General features: G+C 41.0%; 1 protein-coding gene and 2 long non-coding RNA genes across 8 annotated transcripts; 1 reads left to right on the top strand and 2 right to left on the bottom strand.

The window, feature by feature from the left end:
* Positions 1-2,086: 2,086 nt before the first annotated feature.
* On the top strand, positions 2,087-9,561 carry LOC115595617 (uncharacterized). 6 transcript variants are annotated; one of them, XR_003986738.1, is made up of 5 exons: positions 2,087-2,471; positions 7,300-7,431; positions 7,527-7,618; positions 8,754-8,819; positions 9,518-9,561. It is a non-coding gene; the product is annotated as an uncharacterized LOC115595617 (long non-coding RNA). The 6 variants fall into 6 exon arrangements; XR_003986733.1 differs by lacking the exon at positions 9,518-9,561 and adding an exon at positions 8,911-9,490; XR_003986734.1 differs by lacking the exon at positions 9,518-9,561 and adding an exon at positions 2,744-2,802 and having other exon boundaries at positions 2,423-2,471; positions 8,754-8,899.
* LOC115595613 (uncharacterized) lies at positions 4,268-6,674 on the bottom strand. Its single transcript, XR_003986731.1, has 3 exons — positions 6,188-6,674; positions 5,436-5,554; positions 4,268-4,483 (listed from the first exon to the last, which is right to left on the bottom strand). It is a non-coding gene; the product is annotated as an uncharacterized LOC115595613 (long non-coding RNA).
* A 10,487-nt stretch (positions 9,562-20,048) lies between the features above and the next one.
* On the bottom strand, positions 20,049-25,960 carry LOC115572248 (extracellular calcium-sensing receptor-like). The gene is made up of 6 exons (XM_030402138.1): positions 25,731-25,960; positions 25,251-25,539; positions 24,313-25,107; positions 23,974-24,201; positions 23,674-23,797; positions 20,049-20,962 (listed from the first exon to the last, which is right to left on the bottom strand). Exons 1-6 carry the CDS (start codon positions 25,958-25,960, stop codon positions 20,049-20,051), a joined length of 2,580 nt encoding a protein of 859 aa, XP_030257998.1.
* Between the last annotated feature and the right edge of the window lie 1,231 nt (positions 25,961-27,191).

A 27,191-nucleotide genomic window follows, 5' to 3' on the forward strand; every position in this document is an offset into this window, starting at 1 on the left:
AAACTCTGTGGGGATTTTTGGGAGAAGATTTCTTTTGTCGCTGCCACTGTTTCATGCCTCTATCCAGCATCTGGTCCCTGGTAATGCAGATGCTGAAAATTGCTGCTTCATCCACCCTATTAGCTATACTTTTGATGATGTCAGTAATGCATCATTGCAACTCTGGATCAAGTTCAATATTTCTATTGAGCCTAAACATTTTGCATAGCTGAAGCAGAGCATAAATAACTATAGCATGGCTGAAGCAGGTTTGGCATCTGGCTCTGTCTCAAGTAATTCATTCCCTGAAAAATTATCACAATGATTACAGGGAATGAATAGCAGAGCCCTATAGGGGATGTAGGGAATTTTAGAAACAGAGCCCACAGGAGTATGCTGGGGAGGTGTTGAGATTAAAACACCTCATGTGAAGCCAGAGCAGCAGCAATGAGCAGTAGCAACAGTGGCAACAGAGCAGCAGTGGTAGTAGTAGTCATGAACAGGTAAGAAAGGGGTTTAAATATTCCACCCAAATCAGATGAGGAGAGCATGTGACTGATCAGCTAATCAGGATTGGCATAGCTTGTGTTGTCTGCCTGATCTAGCTCTGCAAGATTTGCATCATTCAACAGTTTATCAACAATAAACAATTACCTGAACTTTTAGAAGGATTTTTTTGAGGTACCTTTTAATCTCTTGGTGTCTGGGTCGTTTTGGGCATATCCCCACATAGCAAGCGGGTCCGGGCCAGATCCGGCATCAAGCCGGCACCTCTGGCCTACATCTGGCATGGCAAATAGTATGTTAGCCAGATTTGGGCCAGGTCTGGCAGTGATGGCACCGTTTATGATATGGCATGCCAAATGTGGGCCAATCGTGGTTAGGTGTATGTGGCCCAGATCTGTAACAGACAGGTCTGGGCCAGATCTGGCATCAAGCTGGCACTTTTGGCCTATTTCTGACCTGGTAAATAGTATGTTAGCCAGATGTGGGCCAGGTCTGGCAATGATGGCACCGTTTATGTAATGGCATGCCAAATGTGGGCCAATTGTGGTTAGGTGTATGTGGCCCAGGTCTGTAACAGACAGGTCTGGGCCAGGTTTGGCAGTGATGGCACCGTTTATGATATGGCATGCCAAATGTGGGCCAATCGTGGTTAGGTGTATGTGGCCCAGATCTGTAACAGACAGGTCTGGGCCAGATCTGGCATCAAGCTGGCACTTTTGGCTTATTTCTGACCTGGTAAATAGTATGTTAGCCAGATGTGGGCCAGGTCTGGCAATGATGGCACCGTTTATGTAATGGCATGCCAAATGTGGGCCAATTGTGGTTAGGTGTATGTGGCCCAGGTCTGTAACAGACAGGTCTGGGCCAGGTTTGGCAGTGATGGCACTGTTTATGAAATAGCATGCCAAATGTGGGCCAATTTTGGTCAGGTGTATGTGGCCCAGATTTGAAACAGACAGGTCTGGGCCAGATCTGGCATCAAGCCGGCACTTTTGGTCTATTTCTGACCTGGTAAATAGTATGTTAGCCAGATGTGGGCCAGGTCTGGCAATGATGGCAATGTTTATGTAATGGCATGCCAAATGTTGGCCAATTGTGGTTAGGTGTATGTGGCCCAGATCTGTAACAGACAGGTCTGGGCCAGATCTGGCATCAAGCCGGCACTTGTGGCCTATTTCTGACCTGGTAAATAGAATGTTAGCCAGATGTGGGCCAGGTCTGGCAATGATGGCACCGTTTATGTAATGGCATGCCAAATGTGGGCCAATTGTGGTTAGGTGTATGTGGCCCAGGTCTGTAACAGACAGGTCTGGGCCAGGTTTGGCAGTGATGGCACTGTTTATGAAATGGCATGCCAAATGTGGGCTATTTGTGGTTAGTTGTATGTGGCCCAGATATGTACCCTGCTGAAAAAAGTCAGACAAACCATTAGGCATATTCTATTGGTTTCTAATGGTTCCTGGTGGTTTCTAATGGTTTCTAATGGCTACTTATGTTGTCCTAATGGTTTGGTTTGTTTTTCTAAGGTTCTAATATCTCCTACACAAATCTACAGGACTTCAACGGTCCCTACTAACGTTTCCTACAGGAGTCTAATGGTTCCTACAGGAGTCTTCTATAGGAGTCTTAATGGTTCCCACATAAGTCTTATTGGTTCCTACAGGCGTTTCTATACACTGAAACAAGTCAATCTAAGAATAAATAATTGTAACATAATTAATCCTGTGATAATAACAATACAAAACAAAGTTTGTCTCTAGACATGAATATATCAAGTTGTGAATTATTCTACATTTGTTCAAAACACAAGTCATTTTGATTGTTTTCCCTAACAAGCTGTATGTAAGCGGATCAACAAATCTTCTACACTTTGTATTTACTCCGACTGCCCTCCCCCCCCCCGTGGTGCATTCTGGGTATTCGCGCCAAACGCCTGAGCAAAGACAGAAGGAGAAATTTGAAAAATGGGAGACTGAACTGTTAAGGTAAGAATTTAGTTAATGTTATTGATATAGTTGGTTACTTACTACAATCTTTCAGGTTTTACATTGTTGTAGAAATAAGTAAAATAACTGGAGGCACTTGATGTAATTTGTAATTAACAACAGTGGCTTCAACAGACTTCTGTGTAACTTGAAACAAATGTTAGCAAGTTTTAAAATACTTGCTTCAAATGTAATTTGAACCTGACGTTTGCAAGTGACTATAATTTAAAGTAAGCATGGATGTGTTTTTTCTTTCACATTACGTTAATCAGACAGCGCTGGGTGCCGGTTTATGGCTGCATGCAGAACCAGAGTGATAGAGTAAACTAACGTTAGTATGCATTTCTATCTATGGCACTGTGCAGAATCCCTCTCTATCGGCTAACACCGGGGGGGGTTAGCCGTTAGCCAGGGGTGTTCGCAACACACGGCGCCCCTCGGTAACTCCTCACTAACGGCTAACCGTTAATGGCTAACACCGTTAGCGAGGGGCGCCTGGTGCCGCGAACACCCCTCGCTAACGGCTAACACCCCGGTGTACGGGGCTACCCCTCGCTAACGAGGAGTGTTAGCTGTAAGTCTATGGCGTTATATTTGTGTCAAATGTCGCGCGAGCGAAAACACATCTGCACACGCGCAGATCTCTCTCTCGCGTAAACTATTCCGTGTCACGCGCGCAGATTTCAACTGCCGCGCGCACTAGTTTGATCTTCGCGCACATATTCATTAACAGAGTGAAGCAGAGGCAGGTGCGCGCGAGTAAAAAGCAACAACCACACGCACAACAAGGCTGTGCAGCTGCTTTGTGCGCGCTCTCTCTCTCCTCTGTGCTCGCTCGCGGTGGAGTTCTGCTCGCTTGAAGCAGACTTTTGACATTTTGGGGGCGGAGACCAAGGCTGACCCCGGCCCTCTTATGATTGGTCATTTTCCAGCCCCCCCAACGTGGGTGCCTTTTCAGTTTCCTGCTAATGACAGCGTCCGTCACAGACAGGAAGCTCAGTGGCAGATTAATAGGTGACTGACAAATCTGGACTCCCAGCAGCATTATAATGACAACTGTGTTCTAATTAGAAATCCATGGCAAATAAATTACATTTTGATTTGCAAATAAATGGAATTCTATCACCGTTTGTTAACTATTCTTATCAATATATATGCACTTGTGTTAATTGCTTTGAACTCTGAACATTCTTTTTTAACTTTCAGACTTGAGGGAGGCAGACTAAGAGGTGACTGACAATGATTTGCCAACTAACTGCACAATAAGTCTTGACTCACAACAGCATTATGATGATGATGATATCAGATGTTGATAACTGGGTTCTAATAGGAAATCTATGGCAAGAAAAAAATAATTTGGATTTGAATTCATTGCAAGTAAATGGAATACTATCACTATTTGTGAACTATTACTTACTTATCCTAAACTTACTCATTGATGCATAATAAATCACACACTGTCTTGTTTTTCCAAATGCACTTAATACCACAATGAATTCCTTAAAAACAATATCTAAAGAAGTCAAGAAGATCAGCAGGTCAAGCTGTTTGTGTCCTTTCTGGTATGCCGTCCTTGAAAACAGTCTTCACCAGGTGTGCTGTGCTGCATGGGGATGCTCTGATCGCTCAGAGAAAGGCGTGCACATGTAGACAAGACAGAGACAGGAGAAAACATGGCTGGCTGAAGTCAGAAGGAGCAATTTACCCACCTACAAAGATTTTATTAACAAAAAAATATTGGAGGTAATATTCAAACAATGCATTTGTACTTTTGCACACTTTAATACCACACCAACTGGAACTTTAAGATTTCTTTAATTAAAAATAGAACACAGAACAGGAAAAACAATGCAAAAAGCAAGGGAAGTTGCAATTTGCCACCCCTCCCAAGAAGCCTCTGGTATCATTCACCACATCGAGGAACTGTTTAGGACAAAGACTGGTTCCTCCCTCATGGAGCTTCCAAACGCAGTGGGTGAAGCTCTGGCACTCTCCAGCAGGCTTCCATCATGCTGTGGAGTTAAAGAAAAGATCATCAGGAGATTTATTAGGCTGAGGTTGCAGATTGAAGCAAGAAAAATACAAAATGAGGAAAAAACCAAAACTTATAAAGATGGCCATCTTGGAAGCATGAGCCAATCCAAGAAGGTGAAAAAGAACAGTGGCCTAGGTTCAACATCAAGCAACCCCAGAACAGCTGAAAGTGTGTCAGGATAACGTCAGCATCACTGTCCCTCCACCAACTACCAGAAGACTACAACCATTAACAAGAGACATGTAACATCTCGTCATCATCACTCCTGAGCTATAAGATCTTTGGTCCTTACTCTTCATGTCTCCTGATGTGCAGCATGCAGCATCAATGCCGTATGATAACTTGAATTATTAAATAACCATATATTCATTACAGTTACTAATATACATAGACTCATCACCTATGTCATTAGGCGCACTTGTGCAATCTAAGATAATCCAGTTCAACTGCTCTGCCATACATTCTTACATTTATAAAACTTATACATTTCTATTTTTAGCTGAAATTGTCAAAAAGGTGATCATTCTGGTTTCTTTTTATTACAGGAGTCATAGTGGATGCTGCTGTGCTGCGCTGCATTATATTCATCAGTGTTCCTGATATTTTGCCCTCTTCATTACAATACTTGAAGGCAAAATATAAGCAACAATTGTTGAGATAATGCAGTCCAGCACAGCACCGCCACCCACCCTATGACCTCAACAAATAACAAAGTAGAATGAACAGCTTTCTGATAATGTCAACAAAAACTGAACATGTATAAGATTTAAAAAAGGAGAATTTATGGCACAGCCTTTGTACTGCACTGTATGATGTTACACAGGTGTATTAAATAATATGACTAATAGCAATAGTTATGTGTAGTATTATTCCTTTAATTATATTGCAAGGTAATACCCATTTAGTATGATTTATTATGCCTTACCCACCTTACTATGTTTCCAGTCTCACTGTGGTCCACTCAGTACTCCTGGCCTGCAGCATCACTGACGCTCCACAACAAAGTGCTCCTACTGTAGGTTCCCAAATATATGCAAGATGATATCACCTGTTAGGGACATTTGTTTAGTATGACTGCTTGAAAAACATCACATTCATTATGTTTTCAGTCTCCCTATTGTCTACTCAGCACTACTGGCCTGCATCATGCAAAATAAAGTTGTGAAGTGGCATCACTACACCTATATTTGGATATCAAATATAAACTGGCAGCCCTAATATAGTAGGCTATTGTATAAGTGTATGGGCTGCAATATTTCACAAAATAGCTCTCTTTCTAGCTAGCAATATATAAAAAGTCAGTACAATGCGTTGGTGAGAGACATTATGAGCTCGCAGTTCATAATCAGTGTACTCAGTGTATCCTCATATCATAAGCTTCACCCATCATGTCGCAGCCTCAATGATATTAAATTGATGTTCAACTACAATCACACTGCCTGTACATTAACCTCGCTACTAGTATAAATTGACAGCATTGGATTAAGTTGTATTTAGAGAACAGAATTGACATTTATCAGCCTGTTGCATGTGTTGCTGTCGTTATCCAGTGTGCTAGCCTAAACTTTTAGCTGTTAATATTCTCTAAATCTTCTAATCTAGACGGGAAGAATCCTCCAACATACTTAATTTAATTCAGATGCACTACTGACATGAAATTGTCATTCTTAAAACATTTTACCTTAAACAAGTGTTGCTCCGGCCGTGTGCTCCATAGAAATTACATTGAGCGGCGGTTAGCTTGTGCTAACTTCGGGGACTTTTGAGGAGCTCCATGATCCGCCATTGCTGTGAAAAAACTCAATGCAGTGAATGGAGGTGGCGCCACTCTCTCTCTTGAGGCTCTCTACCCACGTGGGGGGGCTGGAAAATGACCAATCATAAGAGGGCCGGGGTCAGCCTTGGTCTCCGCCCCCAAAATGTCAAAAGTCTGCTTCAAGCGAGCAGAACTCCACCGCGAGCGAGCACAGAGGAGAGAGAGAGCGCGCACAAAGCAGCTGCACAGCCTTGTTGTGCGTGTGGTTGTTGCTTTTTACTCGCGCGCACCTGCCTCTGCTTCACTCTGTTACTGAATATGTGCGCGAAGATCAAACTAGTGCGCGCGGCAGTTGAAATCTGCGCGCGTGACACGGAATAGTTTACGCGAGAGAGAGATCTGCGCGTGTGCAGATGTGTTTTCGCTCGCGCGACATTTGACACAAATATAACGCCATATAAGTCGGCCGTGTGTGTTTGGGTTTGTGTGGCCGGTTTTTGGTCGCAGCGGTGGCTGCTAACTAGCAGGTAACTTAGCCTACATCTAGGTTGTTAAGTTAGGTCTGCTTGTTAGCCACGAACCGCAGCAGAGGGCAGAGCGAGCCACGCTGCAGGTGAGACACCACGCCGAGTTCTCAAATAGAGAGCCCTGTACAGGGGGCAGAGTGAGATGCGTGCTGCATAGACGATCTCTTTAGTGGTCAGTTACTATGTCATTGTGTGCTTATCAGATGATTTATCGTGTCAAGCACACTGGTGAAGGTATGCAAAAACAATTGTTGTGGGGAAAGTGGACACATGTTAGATTATTTCAGTTTATGGACCAGACAAAAAGTAATTTTTGGGGGCAGAGATTCTGGTCTTTCACTGAAAAAAATGTCGTGACAGCCCAGTCTAAAATGCAGCAACAGTAAGCCTGATGAGGCTGTCAGAATAAAATGCATGACTCTGTTCTGTTTTTGTTGCTCTGTGTCTCTGTTATTCTTTTTTTCTGTGTCTCAAGATGTTTCTCCATCTCACTTCTGACCTCTTTTGCAGATCAAGGATGAATTATGGAGGATCACACTAAAGCCACTACAGTTCACATTACTGGGGAAGTTGGACCAATACACACCCAGGCTGTTGAGCCTCTAAGCTGTTGGGAAGAAACTTGATGAGACCTGTGACATGGTAAATGAGGCATGTACTTATTGCAGTTAAATAGTTAGTTATATATTAGCATTCTGATGTTTGTACTTAGCATGATCTCCTTTCTTTTTTTATAGCACAACAGCATTGAGTCCAGAAGAGAGGATGTGATCAGAGGCCTCATTCTCTATCTTGGTGAAAAACAGAGGAGCTAATCAAGGCCTACAAGGTAAAGAAAACTGTTTCAAAGCCCAGCCTGTTTGAGATGAGGTTGTGCAATCCAGAATAGCTGATGGCTCAGTGGTATTTTAATTATTTTTTTCTTTTTTTTAAAAGAGTGCCTATGTAGAAATGGATGGAATGTTATGATTTTAGCATCTAATTATTAATGATTTAGTAAAAGTTGGAAAATCATCAGATGTGGATGTTATCCTGCACGGAGAGCAGGCTGCTGCTAGCACTGCTAACGGTAGCCACACAGCATGTCAGTGGTCAGAGAAGATGACACATTTCATTAACATAGTTCAGTTCATTAATGTGTGCCACTAAGTGCAAACTATATCAGCATTTGGCTGTTGAACAGTGGGATCAATGGTATCTATCAAACAGCTCCTCATTTAAATAAAAACGGAGTTCAGTTGTGTTCAGTGATGATGGAGAAGCTGCTGCTGCCGAGCTAAATGCCATCCCAATGTCTGACAATGCATGGAACATGACGTATAGCAACAGCAAAAATATTAACAGTAATGATAGCAATAATAATTATTTGGGGGGGTGCAGCTGTTATTTTCTTCTCTGAGGGGGGGATGTTGTAGAAATTTGTTTGGCAAGATCTGCAAGCAGGCTGATGTGAATGTGTGTGTGATGTGGGTACTGAATGTGGTTATGCATTGCTCCGGTCGAGCACTTATACCGGTATGCCAGTTTACTCTGACACAGGCTACATCCTTATTTTCATTTTCTATGTCGAGATACTGCCGGACTCGCTGCCACCTTTTACACTAGATTACACTATTTCTGGTGACGACAAGCGATGTTTGAAACATTTACATGACCAGTCGTTTAATCAGGAACATCCCTAGTGCTTTATATGTGTATTCTAACAACTTAAATTGCAGCAATGTGATTGCATTCGTCATCACAAAATTTAAATAAAGTAAAAAAACTGTTAAATAGTTTCATGAATTTCTTTTCCATTCAATGCATGGGGGGGGCATGTTAATGGCCAAACACACTGATGGCTGTTGGAATGTAGTGCCAATCATATTTATTGGCTAGTCATCAGATGTGTCACTTGTGAACTGTACTGTGATATTCATTAATTTGTGTGTTTGTATGTGTGTGTCTGACTTCTGATGCCACAGACCAAGAAATCGAGACCAGGATTACAAAATGGTTGCAGAAAGCACCTGATGGGAACAGCGGAGGAAGTGAGTAAATGAGAATGATGGACAGTGAGAGAAGCTCTCATGCGTAATGCATTTTAGACTTTTGATCTAAACTCTCTTCACCTTTTGTAAGGTGCTACTGCTGGTGGAACACATGGAGACGTGATGTTTCTATGCATGGTGTGAAAGTCTATGCCAAGTTGTTTTGTCTAAAATGTTCAGTGTTGGTTTTTAAACTGAAGATATGGCAGTGAATGTTAAATTCGTAATAATGTTCTGTAGACTCTTGACATGTTGTGTTTGCTGACAGATATGTTGTAAGTATATGTTAAGGTATTATGCAACATTCCGCTGCATTGTATGTTTTTGAACAGTCTATGCTAGTGGCTCTCAACTGATGGGTCAGGACCCAAGTGGGTCGTACATGTGAATGGAAAAATCTCAGAGTTTTATTTTGAAGTCTATAATTTCTGATACTATGCTTTTATTATAAAGGATGTGTGTTTACCATGAATGCAGCATGGCTGCAGTCATATATTGCCAGCTATACAACTTTTCAGTGTTAAAATGTTGCCGCTTTTTGAATTGTGAAAAAAGTACTGAATGTTCCGATGCATATTGCACTTATCTGATAACACTTTGCATTGATTATTCAATATTGGAAATGTATTTTGGAAATTAGCTGTGAAAATAAAGTCATTTGTATAATTGTACCTCTGTTGTTTTTTAATCCGGGCCAGATGCAGCATGGATTAGACTGACGTCTGGCCCAGCTCTGGTCCACCTGGGGCACTTGCACTTGGCTGACATACTGCAAAGAATGACGCCCCCCCCAGTGGCCCAGATCTGGTTAGCCAGAGCTGGCTCACACATGGGCCAGCTCTGGGCCAGTTGAGGTACTTGCACTTGGGTGACATACCGCAAAGAATGACGGCCCCCCCAGTGGCCCGGATCTGGTTTGCCAGAGCTGGCTTACACATGGGCCAGCTCTGGACCAACTGAGGCACTTGCATTCGGGTGACATACTGCAAAGAATGACGGCCCCCCAGTGGCCCGGATCTGGTTTGCCAGAGCTGGCTTACACATGGGCCAGCTCTGGACCAACTGAGGCACTTGCATTCGGGTGACATACCGCAAAGAATGACGGCCCCCCAGTGGCCCGGATCTGGTTTGCCAGAGCTGGCTTACACATGGGCCAGTTCTGGACCAACTGTGTGTGTTTGCAGTTGGCCCAGAGCTGGCCCATGTGTGAGCCAGCTCTGGCAAACCTTATCCGGGCCACTGGGGGGCCGTCATTCTTTGCGGTATGTCGGCCTAGTGCAAGTGCCTTATGTGGGCCACAGCTGGGCCAGACCAATTTTGCTATGTGGGTCTCTGTGTCCTCATCATCTGAAACTAAACTGATGGCCTTGGTTGCGTCACAAGCTCTGTAGGAACACATGTGATAAGGTTTAGTCATACTTAGATCTGAGATACAGATACAAAAATAACTGTCCAACATTTGAAATTTTGCTTTAGAAGATGCATGGGAAAATGGAGAAATACCTTTTACCACAGAAGCTTGCGTGAACTTCCACATATTTGGTGGGATACAACTGCTGACAAATAGGACAGGCTGTCTAGAATGTACCACAGCATTAGTAAATATATTAATACTGTATTCACACAAAATTGCCTAAGGGCATTGGTTACATACTGTAAACACCAATTAAGTTAATAAATTAATTAATTAATAACTTATTAAAAACAATATTGAAAAGGAAGCTTAAGGTTCAGTTGGAAGTAAAATTGCATGCATGCCCTGGACAGTTTTGTTCTTACTTTGACATTAGGAACATTGGAACGCGAAGGAAGATCTGTGGAGTCCTTTACATGTAAGATTAATGGCAAAAATGTGTTAGATTGTAAACATGTGTAAATGTGAATAACAGCAAACACAACTGACTTTATTTTGCATCTTTCACAGACATACCGTTACAGACATGTCAATATCGTTTTGGGAGTTTTCCTGGATGGTATGACTGTTTTCTGGGGACCCCAGAAAGCCTGTAGTCTGTAGAAGGAACAAACAAACAAATTAATGAGAGGACAAAAATAACTGTGATTTACATATCTATCATCATGAGTAAAATATTCTTGCCTGTTTGTTGGCGACATCTGAGAATTGCTCTCTTTCGCAAGATGCCACATGTGCAGCTAGTAACTGAACTGGCATGTTTACTGAACAGGTATGGCATGTTGCTTTTGGCATTTTTTCAAACTCCCTTGCAGAGTAGGGAAGAGGTGTAGTATCAAGACTTCCTTGGACTGGTACAATGTACAGTGCTGACTTCCCACGTGCAACTGTATTGAGGTAAGGACCTGTGTAGCCTTCTGCTTCAGGTGGCACAATACACAATTTTCTTTGACCAGATCCACCTACAGGAAAATCCGTTTAATGTAAGTACACAACCTGAAGTCAATCAAATTTGCCATTGATCAACATACATAAGACAGTAAATAAAGCCAGAAAGCTTCAATATCTTGCCAACAGCCTTGTACAACATCCATGCCCCTTTTTAAAGTGGCCATTTTGGTGAAGGTCTCCTCAAGTTTTCTGGACAACTGTGTACAATTTATATAATGTAAATCTTTTGTTAAAGAGAAGCCTGTGTATAATGTGTATTCCTTAATTACATTACTTTTAATATCATGCCATCTCTCAGGGTTTATATACTAAGCTTTAATGGCATCATCATTTTTATCAAGGAAGATTAATCACATTTCAGTACAATGTGTGAGTGACAACTGCAATTAAACATGTGTTACAACTTACCCATAAATGATCAGCATCCTCTGTTACATTGATGGTCCTCCGACCCATCCCTGCCTGTAAAAGTCTTAGTTCATCTGCTGCTTTTGGAGTCTTCTCCATAGGTGCTGGCTCAGACAGGGCACTCTGCAGCAAGGAAACCAGCCGCTGCGCAGCATCCTGCAACTCTCCCTATCATAACAGTACAAATGGAGTAACATTAATATATGAATGGGCCTACCATAAGCAGATCGTTTTGCTGAGCGCAACATTAAACAACAACACACATTAGACCTAATGGCTAACAGCAGGAAGGCTGTTTAACCCTGACCTGTATATATGGGCTGCAAATTATGGAAGCGAATTGTGACTAATATTTAAATTAAAATGCATTTGCAGAGATGCTTTTTCATGTTAAGAATGTGGCTGCATTATTTGACTCATAAATAAAATTAATCATCAATCATCCTATTTGCATTTTAATTTTCTTCAAGACTGCTCATTCTTTCACTTAATTCAAATGACATGATAGGTTGATTGATTAATTGTATTTGAGTCAAATAATGCAGCCACATTCTTAACATGAAAAAGCATTTCTGCAAATGCATTTTAGTTTAAATATTAGTCAGGATTCGCTTTCATAGCAACTATGGGAAGCATGCAAGTCCAGTCGCTGTTTTGCTAACCCATGTGCTTTGATTTCAAGGAAGCCGAGGCAGAGAGCCTCTCATTCTCCCTCCTAGCAAATCAGTGAACCATCACAATTACTCCCAAGCTGTTCAATAAATTCATAATTTAAATATCTGCCTGTTCCTCAACTTACCTCTTTTTTCTCTGACATCTCGATCCGCAATTCTTTATCACATTCTGCCGCCAACCGCAATGATGACCCGCCCTCTTCTGCCTCGGATTGGCTCTAACCTGGAGACAGTAAGCGTTTAAAGTGACCAATCAGAAAGGAGGGGGGTTGCGTGGCCGTCTATTCAATGCCCGCCCCAGAGTGCCAAAAGTCTGCAAAGTCGAGCGAGCAGAAGGGACAGAGGGAGACTGCGAGCGCGTAGAGAGTGACCGCGAGCGTGCAGAGAGTGACCGCAAGCGCGCAGAGAGTGACCGTGAGTGCGCAGAAAGTGGTCTTTGTGCGCGCTGATTATGGTTTTATGCGCGTGGATTATTGGCACTAAAATGACGACTGTGAACGTGCATTTGATTGCGTAAAAGCGCTGCTGACAAATGCTCCCATCCTGGCCGCACCAGTATTCGATCGCGCCTTTAGACTTTTTGTAGACGCAAGTGACGCAGGAGCAGGTGCTGTCCTTCTCCAGGAGAGAGAGGATGGTGTAGAACACCCGGTATCCTACTTTTCTAAGAAGTTTAATCGCCATCAGCGAGTGTACTCCACCATTGAAAAGGAGGCTTTGGCCCTCGTCCTGGCTTTAAAACACTTCGAAGTGTATGTTGGCTCTGCTGGTGTGCCTACGGTCGTTTACACTGATCACAACCCGTTGGTGTTAGTTAATCAAATGAGAAATAATAATCAGAGGTTGATGCATTGGTCCTTGTTCCTCCAGGCTTTTAATGTGGAGGTCAAGCATGTCAAAGGGAGGGACAATGTCCTGGCTGATGCGCTATCGAGGTGCTCATAAGACGTGTTAATAACATTCACGAATGACTGTTATTTAACATCTTAGGGTGAGGGTGTTATGGAGGGCTGCAAAAAGAATACCTGTTATGCTCGGCCGGTGGTCTCTCTCTCTCCGGTTTTCTTTTTTTTTCTGTTTGTCTCGTGCAGGGGAAACAAGCCGGGCAGTGTGCAATCAGCGGGAGGAGGTACAAAAAGGCAGATGAGCGGAGGCCTCGCCCTCTAGGGAGCACTTCCTTAAACCGACTGCTGGAGGAGAGACGCAAGGCTGTGCCTCCGCCACGACGTTTACCACCCCGTCTGTTTGAATGTCGGGTTTTTCCTTTGTTCGTCTGATGTGCAGCAGGGCCGGGGCAGGAGACCAGCAGCAGTTAGATTTTCGGGTCTTCATTCTGTTGTTTTTGGTAGTTAGATTAGTCTTGGTTGTTTTATAGGTTAGAGGGGAAAGAGCCGGGTGCGACGGCCCATTGCGGGTTGGCCCGGCGCGTTCCCCTTTTTGATTTCTTTTCTGTCTGGTTCTCCAGCCTCCTGCTCTTGACGTGCACCATTGTTGTTTCACCGGGTTGGTGAATAATAAACTATGGCTGAACAACTTGTAATCTGAGTGTCCCATTGAATGTGCACGACCTCTACACAAGCTGATCAAAAAGAGGGACTGTAACTAAAGGTACTGATTATGCAAGAACCAATCAATAATGTCAAGCATTGAACACAGACATTGTAATACAGCGACAACAGCTGAAAACATATGCATTAAAAACATACAACAAAAATTGCAATAACGGGGTGCCGTTTAGGTCAGTGGGTAGAGCGCGCGTCCCATGTGCCAAGGCTCTGCAGCAGACCCAGGTTCGACTCCCGGCCTGAGTCCCTTTGCTGCGAGTCACTCCCCCTCTCTCTGTTTCCTGTCATATCTTCAGCTGTTCTATCAATAAAGCCATAAAAGGCCCAAAAAAAATTGCAATTACAGTGATCACATGGTATCTTACCTGGAGTGAGTTCTCGGCCCAAATGAAAGACTTATTTTGCAGAGTCAGCTGTTTCTCTGCAGGTAAACACGCATTATAAAGACCGACTCTGACAAACTCCACAAAACCATTTTCTGTTGGCTGCCAGTTTATAATGTCATACTTTGCTGCTGGGTCTCCATTCTCATCAAAGTAAACCTCATCTCCTTCCTTTGTTGTAAACGGAATCTTTCGTATGTGCTGTAAAATCTAAGAATATGTGCACCACTGTAGATAAATATCAGACAAATGTCTCCGCAACATTAGTGACTGCAACATTAGTGACTGCAACATTAGTGACTGCAACATTTTTTTTCCATGTAACAACATCAGTTTTTGGTGTTCAACTCACCGTGAATGGATCTAGCTGCACGTTGTTGTTACATCTTTCATTACAGCTTAGAATATTATGAAGTGCATGGGCTATAGCATACACTCCTTTATAAACACTGTAAAAGAGAGGCATGAGTGTCATATCAGTATATGTGTTTTGCACTTCAGTCACATCTTGTCCAGTACATTCTCTCTGATTTTCTACTGATGACTTTAATTGCTTGAACTTACAACTAAACAATGTCTCCCAAAACTCTTTAAACAATTCATTACTTGATGAATTGAGGGGCTTCACATCTAAAATGAACTCTCTCATGCCTCTAACATGTGCACTGGGGATGAATAGGCCTATAGCACCATCCAGAATATTCTGCTTGTCACGGGCTGCAGTTTGGAAATCAAAGATCCAGCTCTCAGTGCCCACCCACAGGTACCCAGTCAAGTTGTGGTGAGATAATTCCTGTCTTATCACATATAATTCCGTAGGGAGGAGGAAAGTGACAATCACCTTTGAAGTAGAAGCCTTGATAATGTCAACTATTTGTCGTATTTTCTCGGGTTGATCTGTTAGAAAGACAGAAACAGAGTACTCCAGACAGATACCCAGCTGCTGGGCAGTTTCTATGAATGTAGCCATGCCGTTATTACCATAAACATCATTTGTTCTAATAGCTCCCACTCAAGTCCAACCAAAGTACTTGACCAACTGGGCAAGGGCTCTGCTCTGGTAGTCATCACTGGGTATTGTTCTAAGGAATGATGGGTACTTGGTTTTATCACTGAGACAAGCACAAGTTGCAACATGGCCGATCTAAAAGACAAAATAAATAATATCCCCAGATGATAACACATTTACAATGCTGAATATGATTTTTATGACTTCCCCTTGGCTTGGACTCTTTGGAAGAATTATAGAAGAATAATCAGATGTTGTCAATTTAATTTATCCAAATCTTACCCACCAGTGGTATATGATAGGGTCCGAGAAGAGTAGATATTGCCATACCAAGAGAGGAAGCTGTTCCCACCATATTAGCCTGCACTTGGGTACATGTTGTGTCAGAGAGTGCAAATCCCACTTCATCTCTTGTAACAGAGGCCAGTGCAACCCTCAATCCTCTCACAATGGAGCCACAATTATCAAAGAACTTGTAGCCCAGAATGATGCCAGGCAGTATGTGTGTGCTGTTATTAATCTCCTCTATGGTAAAGAGCATAGCCTGGGCATACTGGAACCCTCTGAAATTCAAACTGGATGCAGACAGTTATAAATTGTTCACTATGCAAATGCAACCAAGTTAAACTATGAAACAACAACATAATAAATAAATAAATGAAAGAGTTTCTCAATTTAAAACTTAATTTCTAGTCTTTCTATTAGGTGTATGAACTGTAAATAGGATTTTTACTGTCTAATTTACCTGGTACATTGCAGTGGCTTTGGTTTGTGCATATAGGTATCCTGTTTGACTTTCCACCTTCTGTGGAAATCAAAGAATCCCCCCAACATAATGTACCCATCCATAGATAGCAGCGGGTTCTCCGCATCCCCTCTCTGCCTGCATACTGTCTCCTGAGTTTGAGAGAAAGATATCACCAGTAACAGCTGTAAGAGTGCCAAACCCTTCTATGGCTGCATCTGAGAGGAAATCATCACATCTAAGATAGCTAAACCGCTGGGTGGCATTACATGCACCTCAGTGTAAATACAAATGTTACACTTGTGCTTATACATTTTGGAGAAGGAAAAAAAGAAAGAAAAGAAAGGTGATGTTTATCTATGCGTACTTAACCAAGTTGCTTGTGATGAGGGAGGTGCCCAAACAGAAAAACGTTTTTCCATTACAGTATTAATGCACTGCAATGTGCACAAAAGCACATTATTGTTAAAAAATGCAGCCAAATTCAATCTTCAAGGAAGATCGTACGTTTTTGAGTATCATTCGCAGGTTGTCAAATACTGATGCTTTGGGTTGGCCGTTTCATTGGCCTGGCCAGATGGCCTAAAAACATCAGCATTTGATGACCTGGTAGTGAGACTTAAAGTGAAACTCTCGCCAAAAAGCAACCGAGGCTTTATTTGTGATTGAATATGAGTCAAACCTTCGTGTAAAAGCATAATTACGATGAAAGAGGCACTTTTAAGATTTAGCGTAGTTTCGTTTTCGGGCAAGCTAACTTTCAATGGAGTGCTACAGGAACTTTTACGCTAGGATCAAAATCGATATTTTTAAACACTAAGAAGGCTCGACACAACATGAAACTTTGCTTGTAGTATCATCAGGTTCTCTACACATGAACATGAGCATTGAGAACATTGAGTGCGACCTACCAGGAAGGCTTGAGGAGCGGTCCACCATTACTCTCCTGCCTGTTAGGTTACACTCGGGGATCGACACTTTCTGTCTGCCATGACGGCGGCGTGCTGGAGATGTTACTACTACCGTAAGTTGTCCAAAAACCTTTTTAGTAAACTCTGTGTACACAAACAATGTTCTCAGCTCTGTTTGCTCTGTTTTAATCTCCATTAACTCTTCAGCTGTGCATTTCTTCCATCTGACATGTGGTTATGGGCAGGAGCACACTGTAGGTTTTAGATTTGATACTAAGTATTGCTTGTGAAGGGATAGCACAAGAGGCAATATAGATTTAAATAATATGCCTTTATGTTGATAACTCATGTACAATACAAAATACACATTAAAACAGCCAGTACAACAAATATTTATTTACCATAATCTAGAATTTAGTGTAATTTGTGTCATTTTGGAATTGAAAGAAGAAAATGTCTCATGTTTCGTATTCATACAAAATCTTATGTACAAAAAAAGAAGATTCAGTTCAGCTAGTTTTGCAGCCAAGGGGAGCAGCCTTAAAAAAGACATAGTTTGGCTTTGCTCTTTAGGCCGTACCAGTCACCTCTACAGCACATTGTTTTCGTCTTTGAGGTCTGATTTTGACCTGATCAGAATTTGAAAAAAACTCTGGATTCTTATTTGTGCTGATAAGTTATATTGGTCGCAATTAATTTAAAAGTACATTGATAAGATGTAATAAGCTGTACTTTATCTGAAATTAGAGAAAAACACTGAAAAAATATGGTCCTTATTGGATAGTAAGGAAAGATAGTGATACCCTAAGTAGACTAGCGAGAAATAATGAACCATAAATTGTAGCAAATTAGTCAAAAATAAGACATGACATGGCCTTGATTAGAAAATATAACAATAATAATAATAATAATAATAATAGGGCTGTCAAACGATTAATTTTTTTAATCGCGATTAATCGCATTTTGTCCATAGTTAAAGGTCCCATATCATAAAAAACACGTTTTCTCTGGTCTCTACATATATAAGCTGGTCCTCCCTGAGCCTGCCAACTCCCAGAATGAGGAAAACAAGTGAGTCCTGCATGGTCTCTGCAGCCCACCCACTGGTAACACGGCGCTCCTACAGGCTGTTCAGATTCTGCTCCTTTCGTTACCTAACGAAAGGAGTCATTATCATAGGCCGACCTCCTCTGCGCGGTGATAGGAGATATCTGAGAGGGGGGCGTTCATCCCCGAGGTGAAGTTCGGTGTGTCCAGCGGAGAGACAGCAGTGTTTCACAACGTTGTCACTCAGAGCTAGACACGCAATTGCTCTGTTGTTGTTGTATGAATCAACATAAATGCCTATATTTTGTCCCAGCTACAGAACAACAGAAGAGACCGTGGTTGTGTTTCATATTTAATGACAACGTGCCGGCTGCGGTTCGTGTTGGCTAGTATGTGTGTGCTAACCACTTCACATCGGACTGCTTCAGTAACGAGTGTCAGTAACTACAAAGCTGGCTTTTCCTCGACACTGACCCTCGTAAAAGGATCAGTCCAGACCATACCGGACCCAGCAACTGCACCCGAGCCACCGATAAGTGTCGCGCAGTTTGATAGTATTTACAGTTGCCGATGAGTATGGTGAAGTCAGCTGGAAATTGGCTAACTAGTTAGCGCCACTTCGGTCCGCTATGCAATGGCGTTTGAAGCGAGTTTAATGTTAATAATATTATAATGGAGCTTGGTTGTCACAGTAGAAAGTCTGGAAACATGTGCAGACTGGAGACAGAGATGATGTGAACAGTGTCCAAGAGTTTGGAGACTGTGTTGGAGACAAACACAGCTTTTGCTAGCTGTTAGCCATTAGCTACACGGTAGTAACTGTAACAACACATACAAACAAACTAACATTATTCAGTCACATAGTCGCCATATTGTTACATCCACCGTAAACATTAGTGCATGCTACCATTAGCATATGGGGCGTCCTCTCCCTGAGAGTGACGTAGCAGGCAAGGCTCCCCAAGTAGGCGTTGACAGACGGAGCTCATTAGCATTTAAAGGTGCAGGCACAGAAACAGAGTGCTCTGAATAGAGCTCAGCGGAGCGACTTTTAGACAGCTGGAATGCAGGACCACGGATGTGTTTGGGGCAATACATATCAAATACAGAGTTGTTGGACCTCTGACAGCTGTGTGAAATTGATGAAAAACAGTATAATATGGGACCTTTAACTCGCGATTAATCGCAAATTAATCGCAATGTTTTTGGCACATTTTTTTCTGTTCTAAATGTACTTTAATGTATTTTTTTCACGTTCTTAATACTTTTAACAACATAAGAAAGGGCAAATATGCTTGCTTTATGAAAATGTTTATTCAACACTTTAAATCATGCAGTAAAATAAAAGGCTCAAAAAATATCCCCTCACCCTAAATGGGATCAAAACATGGTGATGTCTGCTTTTGGCGAGGTGGGGGCGGTGGGCGCTCTACATCTGCCAAGTGTTTGGCTTGCAAATGATATCTGAGACTCCACGTACTTCAATGGTAACTCATTTCATGTCGACAGTATGTGCAGATAACTTCTGTTCTATCGACCGAACCATCTGGCAGTGTTTTGAAAGTGAATTTGCCGTTCATAAGTCCTGTCTCCATTTACTTTTGCTTTCGCTTTTCAGTCCACCGTGTTTTTCCCGAACGCCAACCCTGCTTATTCTTATTCTTCTGATTCCCTTTCTTATTCTTCTGCCACCCTCTGGATCAAGACTACAGATGCCATCGACGGCCATAATTCAAACAATGCGCATTTCTTTTCTTTTTTTAATACCGAGCGTTAATCGCGCGTTAAAAAAATTAACGGCGTTAAGAGGATGTTGCGTTAATGAGTTATTAACGCGTTAACTTTAATAATAATAATGAATATAACAATAAACACAGTTAGTTATGAATTATACACCTAAATCACATGGTATGGAAACCACTTATATTGCATTATTAGACCTATAATGTATATACTTAGACTACTATACCAATGCTGTTATTTCAATATGCTATGGTAAGGAAATGAAATAATCTACAGTATTACAATACATGTCCTCAATGAAATGAAGGTAGATGTCTATTTGACTATTTGGTTTGAAATCATTCAGAAAATTCCTTTGCCACCTTATTAAGTTTTAATTTCAGGATGATTTTGGTGCTCCCTTCCCCATCATGTTCTTTTTTGTATTCTTCTCTGGCTTCAGTAAGATGATATAACATTTTGGAATAAAAATACAAATGAGCAGTCCAAAACTTGAAGCCAGAATAGCAAATATCTCCACAGCTACACTGAATTTCCCAGGAGAGCTTACATATGCTGGGATAAAAGTGATCCATACTGCACAGAATATCAGCATGCTAAAGGTGATAAATTTGGCCTCATTGAAATTATCAGGTAGTTTCCGAGCCAGAAAAGCAAGAATAAAACATAAGATGGCCAGAAGTCCTATGTACCCAAGTACAGCCCAAAAGCCTACAGCTGAGCCCAGAGCACACTCTAAGATGATTTTGTCCTTGAATATTTTGAAATTCTTGAAGGGAAAAGGAGGAGAAATTGTTAACCAGAGGATACAAATGATAACTTGTATCAGAGTGAAACCCAGAACACTGAGTTTCTGCTGTGCAGGCCCAAACCATTTCATCACATCACTACCTGGGAGTGTGGCTCTGAAGGCCATTAACACTACTATCGTTTTCCCCAGAACACAAGAGATACAGAGGACAAAGGTGATGCCGAATGCCGTGTGTCGCAGCATGCAGGACCACTCAGAGGGCCGGCCAATGAAGGTCAGAGAACACAGGAAACACAGAGTCAAGGAGAAGAGCAGCAGGAAGCTCAGCTCAGAGTTGTTGGCTCTGACAACAGGAGTTTGCCTGTATCTGAAGAAAATGAACGCCACAACAGCAGTCATGCATGTTCCAAAGAGAGATGCTGCAGTGAGCAGTGCTCCCATAATCTCTTTATATGAGAGAAACTCTGCCTCCTTCTTTACACAGGCATCTCTTCTCTCATTTGACCAGAAGTCGGGGTGACATTGCACACAGATGGTTAAATCTGAAAAAAAAAATAATATTGAAGCTGAGGACCAAAAATAATGATTTCAGACTTGTGTTCATATAGTTTAAGAAGTTATTGAGACATGCAGCACTTAACTTCTGACCAACAAAGTGATAACTGAAAAAATGCCCGCCATACGGATTTTTAATGGAGCATACATTTTAATGTCATTTGCACACTGAATCTTGTTGTATTTCCAAGTGGAAGCATGTATGCACAGAACAACAGGGGGCCAGGGATAGAGCTTCGTTGAGTACCACAGGTCAGAGAAAAGCTCTTTTTCTGCAGCAGCATACATACTGTCAATCCATTCGGTAGGTGATCCAATGGAATAAAATGAGCAACTTGCTAATGCTGAGCTGAGATCATGATTAATAAAAAACTGAGCAATCTCAGAAAATTCTCTATAAGTTAAAGATTTGGCTTCAATGAGGGAAGTTTTGCTAGTTTGACATCAACAAAAACCTGATTTAAATTCATATGCGATTTTGATAATTCATAGAAGAAACCAAGTTTGGGTAAAAGACAAATAAAAACAAAAAATGATAATAATAATAATAATAATTATACAAAAACGGTAATTTTCCAAACTTATCTCAACTCCAGAGGACATTTTTATTCTTACAAGTAATGATTCTGACAATTAATAAAAAAAAGAAAATCAGCAGACCAGATGAAAGCTATCTGCATGCCGAGGCAGAGAGAACATACTGTGAGCCTTTTTGTAATAGGAGTATGCTGATAATTGTTTGCTGTCTATTGGTTAGTATTAGGGATGTCCCGATCAGGTTTTTTTGCTTCATTTGATTCTGAGTATCAGCCGATACCGAATTCTGATCCAATACTTCTATAGTACATTAAAAAAATTAAGAAGAGCGAAAAACAGATCCAGGATGTCCCTTATTTTTTATTTTATTCACCTTATGTTATCATTTAACTCTTATCATAGGTGTGATTGGCAAAGGACAAAAAAGCAGGAAAATACATGGCTCCACTATGTCTCTCTTCATATTTATTTTGTCCTATTGTTGGTTTTTAAGCTAAGAAAGAAATAGTTCGCCCCACACATCCAACCTCTTGAGCATTAGAGAACTTTTTTACCATTATTTTCTAAATTATTATAGATTTTCTTATGGGAACAGAATCTATTTTGGAAGTCAGTGGGCCACATAACATGGAAGCTATTGAGAAAAAAATCATAATTTCTGCATATTAATATTCATTTAAAATAGAGGAAGCACTAAAATACAATAAAAAGAGCTGTGTCTCATCTCCCCAGTTTACTTATACAATTTGCTGCTGGATTGGAATCACTGGGCCACATGACATGGAAGATATCGAAAACACTGCAATTATTTTGTATTAATATTTTCATGCCAAGTAATTTAGTGATGATTCCGAAATCAGTTTCCAGCGGTTCAGCGCAAGGCTCTGGGAGGTGAGCTAACCGTCCTCCTGCTGCTATAACTGAGAGAACCTCAGTAATGTCGCGGCTGGACCCCAGTGGATATCCTCCGAATATCCAACCTGAAACTAACTTCACTCTGGTTTGATGAGTCGCCTGTTGCAGCTTTTGAATAGGATGACGAGGATTTCATTCACCCAACTTAAACGGTGACTTGTAAAATATTATACAAATAGCAGTAATAACAATAATGACCGACTTCAAGATAACTTAGGGTGTAGTGCTTTCACTGTGTGCAACGTAAATTTGCCATTTGCCCGTGATATTTATCCTACAAAAATCATGTCTTTTTTTTTGTTTTCTTTTTTTTTGCTGCGAGCTGAAAATCCAGCAGCACATTGCATGCAGGGGAAACCCTGACACATCAGATAACCTTCCGCAACGATTGCAGGCTCTTTGGTGCAGCTCCGCTTTGAATGAAGTTCTGTCGGGACAAATGAATGGACTACTTGCGGAGTGACATGAAGACATGAATCAGAGGTACAAAAAACAGCGGTGGCCGGTCATTATGTTTACCAACACCCGACCCGTGCATTGTGCACACACATTTTTCACATTTGTTTTGAAGTATTTTAGATCTGATAAAAAAAATAATGACAATAAGTATATATATATATATATATATATATATATATATATATATATATATACATATATATATATATACATATACATATATATATATATATATATATATATATATATATATATATATATATATATATAGCTGTTCCTTGATCGGTATGTAACGTCAGATTCTGATCGAGTCTGAAACCACGTGATTGGCCCCGATTTCTGATCACGTGATCGGACCGGGACATCCCAAGTTAGTATATATGGATTTTCAATATTAGCAACACATCATTACTTAATAATTAAGTTAATGAGTAAAAATGTTTGGGTTTATGAGTCATATTGGTTAGCAAATAATACACTGCTGCTGACAATGCCTTTTGCAATCCCTGGCCTGAGAATGATGAGGCTGAAATAGTCAGACTGCTGGAATCTTTTCAGCGATTTTCTCATATGTATAGAAATACTGAAAGTTGAGTCATTTTAGATACAATCACATTGATTGATAACATTGATGGGCATTTCCGAGACTGCTTGAATTTAGGTAGCTGATTTCAGGCACATGTATCCATATTTTCTGAGGACACTTTTTCTTTGTTTGCTTAATATAGTCATATAAACATGACAATTTATAAACTGATGTTTGAACTTGCATTAAATATAACTACACCTGTGGCGTTGCTTATTTCTCCCTCTGCACATCTTAAACAATCAAAGCAGCAGACAGGCTTTCCTTTCTGGAGAACCTTGCGAGTTCCTGGTGGACATTTCTCACTGCAAACTGACGAAGGCACCTGCATGAACAAAGAGACAATGACACTGACTTTACAATGATCAATCAATAATTTGAAACATCGAGCTCAAACATTTTAACATAGCGACAACAGCTGAAAACATGTGCATTAAAAACATATATCTACATGACAGAAAAACTGCCATTCATAATTACAGTGCTCACATGGTATCTTACCTGTAGTGAGTTCTGCGCCCAAATTAAAGACTTATTTTGCAGAGTCAGCTGTTTCTCTGCAGGTAAAGACGCATCATAAAGACCAACTCTGACAAAGTCCACCATACCATTTTCTCTTGGCTGCCAGTTTATTATTTCATACTTTGCTGCTGGGTCTCCATTCTCATCAAAGTAAACCTCATCTCCTTCCTTTGTTACGAACTGAATCTTTCTTATGTGCTGTAAAATCTAAGAAAATATACATCAATGTAGATCAATATCAGACAAATGTCTCAGCAACATAAGTGACTGCAACATTCTTTTCAATATAACAACATCAGTCTTTGGTGTTCAACTCACCGTGAATGGATCTAGCTGCACCTTGTTGTTACATGTTTTATTACAACTTAGGATATTATGAAGTGCATGGGCCATAGCATACACTCCTTTATAAACATTGTAAAAGAGAGGCATGAGTGTCATATCAGTATATGTGTTTTTCACTTCAGTCACATCTTCATGTCCAGTACATTCTCTCTGATTTTCTACTGATGAATTTAATTGTTTGAATTTACAGCTAAATAATGTCTCCCAAAACTCTGTAAACAATTTATTACTTGATGAATTGAGGGGCTTCACATCCAAAATGAACTCTCTCATGCCACTGACATGTGCACTGGGAATGAATAGGCCTATAGCACCATCCAGAATATGATGCCTATCCTGGGCTGCAGTTTGGAAATCAAAGATCCAGCTCTCAGTGCCCACCCACTGATACCCAGTCAAGTTGTGGTGAGACAATTCCTGTAATATCGCATATAAATCCAGAGGGAGGAGGAAAGTGACAATCACTTTTGAAGTGGAAGACTTGATAATGTCAACTATCTGTCGTATTTTGTTTGGTGTATCTGTTAGAAAGACAGAAACAGAGTACTCCAGACAGATACCCAGCTGCTGGGCAGTTTCTATGAATGTGGCCATGCCGTTATTACCATAATCATCATTTGTTCTAATAGCTCCAACCCAAGTCCAACCAAAGTACTTGACCAACTGTGCCAGGGCTCTGCTCTGGTAGTCATCACTGGGTATTGTTCTGAGGAATGATGGGTGCTTGGTTTTATCACTGAGACAAGCACAAGTAGCAATATGGCCAATCTAAAAGACAGATAAATAATATCCATAAATGATAAAACATTCACAATGCTGAATATGATTTTTATGACTTTCTTGGACTGGCTGGAAGAATTACAGAATAATAATCAGATTTTTACAATTTAATTTATGTAAATCTTACCAACCAGTGGTATATGAAAGGGTCCAAGAACAGTAGATATTCCCACGCCAGGAGAGGAAGAGGTTCCCACCATATTAGCCTGCACTTGGGTACATGCTGTGTCAGACGGTGTAAATGCCACTTCATCTCTAGTAACAGAGGCCAGTGCAACCCTCACACTTCTGGCAATGGAGCCACAGACATCGTAAATCTTATAGCCCAGAGAGATGCCAGGCAGCATGTGTGTGCTGTTATTAATCTCCTCTATGGCAAAGAGCATAGCCTGGGCATACTGGAACCCTCTGAAATTCAAGCTGGATGCAGACAGTAAATACATGCAAATGCAACCTGTCGAACTATGAAACAACAACATAGTAAATAAATGAATCAAATAATTTTACAGATTGTTTTCACATAGGGAATGTTTCATTTTTTAAAATGTATTTTCTTAGTTGGTGATGTAAGGTATTTGAAATGCAAATAACATTTTCACAATTTAATTTACCTGGTACATTGTAGTTGCTTTGGTTTGTGAATGTAGGTGTCCTGTTTGGTTTTCCACCTTCTGTGGAAAGCAAAGAATCCCCCCAACATAATGTCCCCATCCTTAGATAGCAGCGGGTTCTCTGGATCCCCTCTCCGCCTGCACACTGACTCCTGAGCTTGAGAGAAAGAAACTACCAACAACAACTGTAAGAGTGCCAAACCCTTCTCTGGCTGCATCTGAGCTGACATCACCCCATCTAACAGAGCTAAACCACTGAATGGTATCACATGCATCTCAGTGTAAATCAAAAGTGTCCACTTGTATTTATACATTTTGGAGAATAAATAAACAAAACAGTGATGTTTATCCATGTGAACTTACCAAGTGGGTTGTGAGGAGGGAGGTGCCTAATAAGAAATAATGTTTTTGCCATTAGCGTATTATTGCACTGCAATGTGCGCAAAAGCACATTATTGTCAAAAAATTAAGGCTCTAGTCAATGTTCAAGGAAGATAATGCATTATTGAGTCTTATTCCCCAATTGTCAAATACTTAGGGCTTTGGGTCGGCCTAAAAGAGTCAGTGTTTGATGACCTGGTAATGTGACTTAATAATCAACTATCTTTCTTTAGAATTACCTACTTCAGCTTTACCTGGTTTGTTTTACTTCATTTCGGGCCATTTGGGCACAGTGCAACCAAAATTGCAGTGCACCAGTGGTGTGCAGTCGCCCCCCCTCGTGGCCCAATTGTTGAAAAACGTGCACTGAAGTGTCTTCTTGGGAGCCAAAACGTGCGCCAAAGTGCCCTCTTGGGAGCCAAAATGTGCGCTAAAGTGCCCTTCTTTTCGCACCAGCCCTTCAAAAGGTCTGTGCACGCCACTGCAGTGCACACAATATTATCACATCGTTAACATGGCAATGAGCATTGGTCAGGAGACATGTTTTTCGTCCACCTGATGAATGTCACTCGAATATTGACTCCACTTTTAGCTCTAGTTTAGTCTCCTGTACCTCTTCAGCAGTGAAATGTGTCTGTCTGACATGGGGTGATGGGCAGTAGCACATTGCAAGTTTTAGATTTGTTGCTGAGTATAGCTTGTGAAGGCTGATGGCAGTAATAGCAAAAGAGGCAAGATAGTTTTAAATATCATACCTTTGTTTTAATAACTCACATACATTACAAATTACACAATAAAACAGCCTGTACAACACATACTTATTTATATTTATTTGTAATTCATTGTTATTCTGAAATTGGAAGAGGAAAAAGTCTTATGTGTTTCATATACGTATATACAAAATTCTTCCCTGTTCAAATTGAGAAGATTCAGTTCAGCTAATTGTGCTGAGCCTTGCAATCGGCATGATCTTTATTAGACATTATAGAAAGACAGTTATACCCTGAGTACAATAATAATACATAATTTAAAAAATTGAAATGATATGGCCTTGTTTGAAAAATAATAGTATGATAATAA

The sequence above is a fragment of the Sparus aurata genome, chromosome 2 (genome assembly GCF_900880675.1).
Source record: "Sparus aurata chromosome 2, fSpaAur1.1, whole genome shotgun sequence".
Lineage (NCBI taxonomy): Eukaryota > Metazoa > Chordata > Actinopteri > Spariformes > Sparidae > Sparus > Sparus aurata.